A 7,794-nucleotide genomic window follows, 5' to 3' on the forward strand; every position below is an offset into this window, starting at 1 on the left:
GGTAATTATGCAGTATAGAGGATGCATCTTCAATGACTTTGATTTTGACATATGTTGTCAAGATCATCACCTTGAGTAATGTGCAAAAGGTTTCAAGCAGTGCTCGTTTGTTAAAAAGTTATCAAAAATGAAGTTCAACAAAATGAACGTAATTTGTATTCACTGTTTGTAATAAACAATGACTGCCAATTTAAATTTTTTGAATGGTATTCAGAACCATCAAAGCAAATTATCAATACATTTGTTTTTATATACATAAGTTTTGGTACTTTTTTCACTTTCTAAATTGATGAATTTACCATATATAAAAATTATAGATTCTGAAATGATTAGTAAAGACTCCTACACAAGGTTTGGCAATTAAATCTTTCACCTTATTAAATTAATGAGTCTATGATATATTAAAATAACAGATTCTGAAAAGAATAGCAAAGACCCCTACGCAAGGTTTGCAATTTAAGTAATTTATTTGTGCCAAACTTTGTGTAGAAGTCTTTGCTAATCTTCTCAAAATCAATCGCTAGATACAATAGCCATATAAATATAATATACACAATATACAATCCATATAATGTAGATTAGGTCATTCTGAACAAAAAAGTCCTTTTCTGTTTTGCAAACAACTATGCAGATTTTTAAGTTATCAATTAAAAGAACCTTTATATAAATGTGGTCATTTTCAATCATTAATAACTTAGTAACTATTGCGGTTTTTGCAAAATGGTACATGACTTTTCTTCTCAGTTTGATTTGATTAATCTTCACAAATTTTCTTCTTCAAAAGATCCCAGGCACTCTGTATAATTAAAGATAAAATTAAATATATAATTATATATAAGGTGAGGCATCTAAAACAGGCCACCTGGATAACTTTGAAAATATGCAAGATAGAAAAAAATTGTTAAATACACAAGTTTTAGAGTTCTAAGTGACGCATCATGCAGGAATACCAGTATGACCTTGAACGTCATCAAAGTTACGGAAAGAATACTTTGAATTTTTTTGAATCGAAACCTCCATTTTTTATCACATCATCTTTCTCTACCAATTAATTTGAACGATTTTTGTTTGAAACATTTTTTATTTGCTTAATATTTTTCGAGATTCTTGCTAACCTCAATATTTAGCGATATCTCGGTAACTATTTGTCGGAAGTGGAAGCTATATTAGACTCTTTTAACTCTATTTGGCCTCAAAAATATGCTGTTACCCTAAATAGTGCCCTAACTTTTGTTAACTTGACTAAAATCTCCAAAGGTCAACAAATATTGTACCGCCAAGGCACAAGTGTACCCCCAAAATTTTACCGCGTACCCCACGTTGAGAACCGTTGCTATATGGCAGAGCTGGACACGATCTGCACATTTCGGGCGAAATTCAGTAAGTGACGCCTACCGTCCCCCTCGCACCGCTCCGCGCTTAGCGGCCTGGGTGACGATCGCGGTACATTCAGGCCCGTCGCTGTATAAGAAATCAGCTGAGGCGTCATATTATCATTAAAATTGTTTCCTCGTGTTTAATAATCACGTTAAAATATATATATTTATGCGTTATATATGTATGTATGTATGCGTGTATATATATATATATATATATATATATGTATGTATTAAACATGTAAGCATATATATTTTAACGAGGATTTTAATTATTAAACGAGGAAACAATTTTAATGATAATGTGACGCCTCAGCTGATTTCTTATATAGCGACGGGCCTGAGTGTACCGCGATCGTCACCCCGGCCGCTAAGCGGCCCCGGCGCGGAGCGGTGCGAGGGGGACGGTAGGCGTCACCTACTGAATTTCGCCCGAAATGTGCAGATCGTGGCCAGCTCTGCTATTGGTGTATGTGCGTTACACGCTGCACTAAGGCCCGGTCTACAACGGTTATTTTTTGAAATTCACTGAAAATATTCTGACAGAGCTGCTGATGAAATCAGCGTATTTCCGTCGCTCCGAAATTATCAGTAAATTGTTGCAACAATGAACATTGGAATGCATTTGCAATATCACGCAGTATTACAGACAATGTGGCAATGTAACATCAGCGACGATCATGAAGAAGAGCAATCTAACTTATTTAAAAAAAGAGGGTATGTAAAAGCGATATTAAAATAATGGAAAAGTCAATCACAATTGTAATTGGTACGCAAAATATTGAACATTTTATTGAAAACTACAATCAGAAAAAAAATATTAAAAAGATGTTTTTAAAAATATTAAAAAAACATATTTAAATGTTAAATATTTGTTCTCAATCATTATTTTAAATAAAGAATTAATGTAAAATAAACGTTAAATCTTTTTGTACAATGAATGGAAGAAATGTAAAAAAAATATAAAATAAATATTTGAAAAATGTTAAAAAGATATTGTCTGCTGATTGGGTATTGCCAAAATTTATCTTCAAATGATGGAGATATTTTAAATATTGTTAGATTAATGGCAGAACAAGAAAGAGGAGCAGGAGGGTCGGTAAAAAATTATGTTGACAATGTCGTAACTTTCCTTCTAGATGGAGGATTTAAAGAATACCCTAGTTAAATTAATAATTAAGGTAATTAATGGTTCAAGCCATAGATTTCATCATTATATAATTAAAAAAGAAATGGATGTCCTTTTTTTGTGCAGAATGTCGAGAGAAATAAGTTTGATTTTCTATTAAAAATCGTAAGACCAAAGAATTAGAAGAGAAAGAATGTAAAAAAATGTAGAAAAACAGTAATCGTAACTATTATTCTCTTACAGGCTGAAAACAATTTGGAAAAATACGAAAGCAGTACGGCTAGTCTGATATGGGTTTAAGGTTTTCGTTTCCTCATCGCGGCCATCTTGGATGATGACATCAGAAGCGAAGAAATTCACGTTAAAAATTCCTATGGACTACGTCAAGATAAAAAGACATTCGCGAAATGACGCTCGCAATCGATTGCACATACTTCTAAACTGCTCCAGAAACTTTCCTTCCGTTCCAACAATCAATAACCGTGAAACTGATGATATATATATATATACACATACACACAGACACACACACATTGTCCTTTTTAACCACTTTTTCTCGTGATTTTGTCACGTTGGCCTGATTGTCAGAACAAGAGAAAAGTTTCCCGAGCAGCTTGGAAATGTGTTCAATCGAATGCGTTACTTTATGGATATATCTTTTTACTTCGACGTGATCCGTAGAAATTTTCAATATGAAGGCTTCAGCTAACTGCGTAGAAAATGGCTGACCGTGCGATTGTCTCTTGGCAACGATCAGTTTAGGATGAACGCAACGAACAACCGCTGCTTGCATATTTCTTTCATGCTTCTCTTTCATCTCTATCTGGTGCAACAAATAATTATTCACAATATGCTTTATATATTGCGTGGATCAAAATTCGCTTTTTTCAACCACTTTCTGTATATAATGAAAGAAACGTAATTACTTATATCACAACTTGTTATCTTCGATGGAAAAATGGAATTCAATAAATCATCCAATAAACCAGAGAGTTGGTTTATAAATAATACGACTCAGAACTTTTTACCTTTAAATTATTTACATTTTTGGAGAATTTACACATCTCTCAAACTTTATGTATATATATACAGATTTATGTACAATAGTGCAGTAATTTAACCTAGAAGCTTCTCAACGATATACCGTTGTCGTCACTCGCACGTGAGATTAAATATTTGACACGAATTATAATCACGAATACGTATAATAAATATTTGAAAAAGTTAACTTTTCAAATTTATTGTTCTCTCAGAGATCGTGCAGAATACAGAATAGAACGATCCTATTGAGTCGCGGCAGCGCTCGGCGCGGAGCTGGAGGCTTGCGCTTGTTCCTCGCGGATGCGATCCTTCTTGAGCTGTCCCATGAAGGAGGCCTTGTCCGCGGCGGTCTGGAAGCGACCGTGTCCGAACTTGGAGCTGGTGTCGATGAACTTCAGGTTGATCTTCTCCAAGGCGGACCTCTTGGTGTGCACCAGCAAGGACTGTATAAGACGTTTTCAAGTTATGTAACGTTGGTTGCTCGTGAACATTACAACATAGAATATATAAAATCAGGCCTATCATAATTATTATCATCGTAATCAATATATTATTTGGCTCTGTTGTAATCTCATCACAGAAACACAGCGACGTATGGAGAGAGTCGAGTTCTTATGTATTGTGCGTCTGTCCTTACCTTTCTCAGCGTAATCACGCGTTTCTTTGGACCCATGCAGCATCCTTTGATCATGATGAAGTCATTGTTCACTTCACCATAGTGCGGAAAACCGCCCATGGGCGTGATGGTCTTCTCGGTGAGATCGTACTCTGTTGAGGCGTTGTTCTTCACGATCTAGAAGAGATCATAACATGAAGAATAACAACGATGACGAACGTAACTTAGAAGACTTCGCGATATTTGACTTTGTAACTTGCTTTAGAGGCCTAAAAAGCCGGAGTTACACTTTTTTAGGTACTATGGACAAGTCAGTTTGATCTGCCTCTTTGTCGAGATTTCAAATCAACCTTCATGCGCATTCGGAAAGATTGAATTGGGGAAAGAGGCACGAGCAAGAGTCACTCGAATTTACAGCGACAACCAACCTTGCCGTCCTTGGTGTGGATGCCTTGGCCGATCCTGTAGATCTTCTTGTTCATCTCAGTACGGTGGTGATACCCTTTCTGACCAGCACGCGCGACAGTGAACGACACACGGCTCGGATGCCACGCACCGATACAAGCTACCTTACGCAGACCCTTGTGTGTTTTGCGAGGCAATTTCTTCGTGTGCCACCTGGAAGTCACACCTGCAAGAGCGGAAGAATATCAATTTTTTGAAACGAACAATTGCGCATGCTGGTGAACGGAAAGCAGATTAAACTTCATCTCAACACGTTAGTCTTCTCTGGTTAAGGACTTCAGTAGGAAGGCAGCATGATACTATCTTCAAGATAATCAGATAATTGCACGTCATGCTAGTTTCATCATACAGTCCTAAGTATAGTTTCCTAGAAGCATGCTTCTCTGTAGGGAGAGGGGGTAAAAGAGTGGTCGCAAGCGCAGTACCATGACAAAGGGGGGTCTCGAGCAGCACACACCAACATATGTAGAATGGGAAAACGTACCTTTGTAGCCTTTACCCTTGGTGACTCCGATCACGTCGATCATCTCGTCGCGAGCGAACACGCTGCTAACAGGCACAGGCTTTTCCAAGTGTTCACGAGCCCACTGCACCTTGTCCTCGATGGTGCCGCCGTTCAGCTGGACTTCCATGATGTGGGCTTTCTTCTGACGTTGTCTCAGCAGCTTCATCTGATGAATAACACGTGGATACAATTAAACTGTTTTACCACTTGAAGATATCTATTAATATAACTAAGTGTACCGTCCAATTACCTGAGTATGAGTGATAATGCGAACAACGCTGCAGTACTTTTTGATCTTCTTCAGATCCGCTTCGATGGACTTGCGACCGATGTCGTCCTGCCATTTCTTCGATGCTTTGGTGAACGCCTTCTTTTTGCTCTTGTACCTAAAGAAAATCAATCGCAGTGTCCATCTATATATCCTATCCCCTTTATTGCACCCTGTAACGTGCCAGTCTCATCGTAATGAGCGAAGACTGAACACTTCTTGGACCAGCCATATTAAAACTCAAGGCTTTAATGGCCACATCCAAATGAAAACTCTCATCGTGCAAGCGGAGAGCTAAAGTAATATTGATTTTAGTATCAGGTGTATAAGAATAGCATAATTCTAATGTAAAAATAAACCTGTAATGTGTGTATCGATCCATTCTATTTTATAAATTTACATTGTAAATTCATATAACTATTTCTCAACTAACCAGTTCTTGTAGAAACGTCTGCGGCAATCCTCTGACAAATGTTCCGCCCAGACAGTAGAAAGCGCTCTAAGTCCATGTGGAGTTTCAATGTATCCAACGATGCCAACCACAATCATTGGTGGTGTTTCAAGGATAGTAACTGCCTCCACAATTTCCTTTTTATTTATCTCTAAAATGCAAATAAGCAATAATTATGAAAGCAGCTTGTACGAAACTTGAATGATGAAACAGTGAGTAATGCACTGAATCTTAATGATGCACAATTGGGGGGAATTGTACTAGGTATGGCTTGTCTCAGTGGTCACTGCCCAATGGACTACAACGAGTTTATGGAATATACCTTGCTTTCATGCAATCTGTGTAACACAGAGCACGATGTTGCTTTTCGATGTGGCAGTTGAGAACATACTGCATTGAGGGCAGCTTTCTTACTGCAATCCAGGAGGATCAACACACTAATGCATTGATCAACCCCTGGATATACACTTCGCAAGTTCATGCATCATTAATGAATTGTAATAGAAAATTTTGAAGAAAATTCTAATTAAATCTCACAAAATATCTCGTTCGAGTCGCTATATCATTTACTGATGTTTTTTTTATCAAACAATCAATAATATAATTACTCACTTGACCCTTGACGATCAGCTTCCCTCACGATGTGCGTCATACCAGCTTTATAACCAATAAAAGCAGTTAAGTGCACTGGTTTGCTAGGATCGTCTTTGGGGAAAGCCTTTACTTTTCCCCGGTGTCTTTGGGATCTCTTTTTCGGGTAGAATCCCATCGACCCATGTCGAGGGGCGCTAAATTTCCTGTGCGACTGTACCGTAACAAAAGGAATATTAGCCACGTGGCAAAAGTGTATCTCGATAGTTTCTTTCAACAAAAAAAAATCAGACCGCCCTAGAATAATATCTTCACGGTTATTCAGTTTATAACCATAAACTTTTATTGATCTAAATCATCATGTTCGTAATATATTTAACGCAGAATCGTAAAATGGCGTACGAACGAACGGCCATTAGTCACCACGTGAACGAATGATGTAAAATCGTTTCCTTATTCACAAATAAAATATCGGTACTGACCGCCTTAGAATATCTTCGCGGTTATTCAGTCGAAAACTATAAACTTTTATCAATCTAAATCATGTTCATATGTTTATTGTAAAATCGTAAAGTATGAGCGGCCATTGGAGTCACCACGTGAATGAATGTAAAATCATTTCTTTACTCACAAATAAAATATCGATATTGACCGCCCTAGAATATCTTCACGGTTATTCAGTTGAAAATTATAAATTTTTATCAATCTAAATCATCATGTTTATATGTTTATTGTAAAATCGTAAAGTATGAGCGGCCATTAGTTACCACGTGAATTAATGTAAAATCGTCTCCTTATTCGTAAATAAAATATCGGCACTGATTAAGGCTTCAACGGATAATATTAGTTTAAATATATAAAAAGAAATATCAAAGATCTTAATTATACCGAGACAAAATGCGATGCCAAGAAATGCCGTAGATATTAACGGATTACAAAACAAGAACCATAAGATCACTCACCATTACGCTGTTTCGAAGAAAATGGAGGGCACGATGCTGAGAGGCCTTCCTTATATACCCACTTGGCATGAACTATCGAGATTTAAGATTTCTAGACCTAGTTTATGTTGATCGTTTAAGGCTAATATTACATGCATCGTACAGTAAGTTTGTCGGACATTTCGATTGGCTGTTAAATAAAGAATTTCTAGGGTGCTTAGAAATTCAGCCAATCGGAATGTCCGACAAATTTATCGTACGACGTGTGTAATGGCTGCATTTCGAGATCTATTGGCAGCACTGAAAATTTATAATATACGTGACACAAACTATGTTATTTTCAATAGTAGTGAATTTCGGAACGCAGCTTCGACTCCCACACTAAGCAAAGCATTCGACATACGACGTCCG

At 37.0% G+C, this 7,794-nt stretch overlaps 1 protein-coding gene, 1 long non-coding RNA gene and 1 other non-coding gene across 4 annotated transcripts; 1 reads left to right on the forward strand and 2 right to left on the reverse strand.

Annotated features, from left to right (window-relative positions):
• The first annotated feature begins 1,654 nt into the window (after window positions 1-1,654).
• On the forward strand, window positions 1,655-3,513 carry LOC105184447 (uncharacterized). Of its 2 annotated transcripts, none has more exons than XR_003113689.1 (3): window positions 1,655-2,145; window positions 2,439-2,557; window positions 2,749-3,513. It is a non-coding gene; the product is annotated as an uncharacterized LOC105184447 (long non-coding RNA). The 2 variants fall into 2 exon arrangements; XR_002162815.2 differs by having other exon boundaries at window positions 1,655-2,093.
• Window positions 3,514-3,708: 195 nt separating this feature from the next.
• RpL3 (ribosomal protein L3) lies at window positions 3,709-7,459 on the reverse strand. The gene is made up of 8 exons (XM_011143262.3): window positions 7,405-7,459; window positions 6,464-6,656; window positions 5,834-6,002; window positions 5,383-5,518; window positions 5,112-5,298; window positions 4,591-4,793; window positions 4,184-4,339; window positions 3,709-3,989 (listed from the first exon to the last, which is right to left on the reverse strand). Exons 1-8 carry the CDS (start codon window positions 7,405-7,407, stop codon window positions 3,789-3,791), a joined length of 1,248 nt encoding a protein of 415 aa, XP_011141564.1. The 5' UTR covers window positions 7,408-7,459; the 3' UTR covers window positions 3,709-3,788.
• LOC112589662 (small nucleolar RNA U43) lies at window positions 6,726-6,804 on the reverse strand. The gene has a single exon (XR_003113690.1). It is a non-coding gene; the product is annotated as a small nucleolar RNA U43 (small nucleolar RNA).
• Window positions 7,460-7,794: the final 335 nt, after the last annotated feature.

This window comes from Harpegnathos saltator, unplaced genomic scaffold (assembly GCF_003227715.2).
Source record: "Harpegnathos saltator strain DR-91 unplaced genomic scaffold, Hsal_v8.6 scaffold573, whole genome shotgun sequence".
Taxonomy (NCBI): Eukaryota; Metazoa; Arthropoda; class Insecta; order Hymenoptera; family Formicidae; genus Harpegnathos; species Harpegnathos saltator.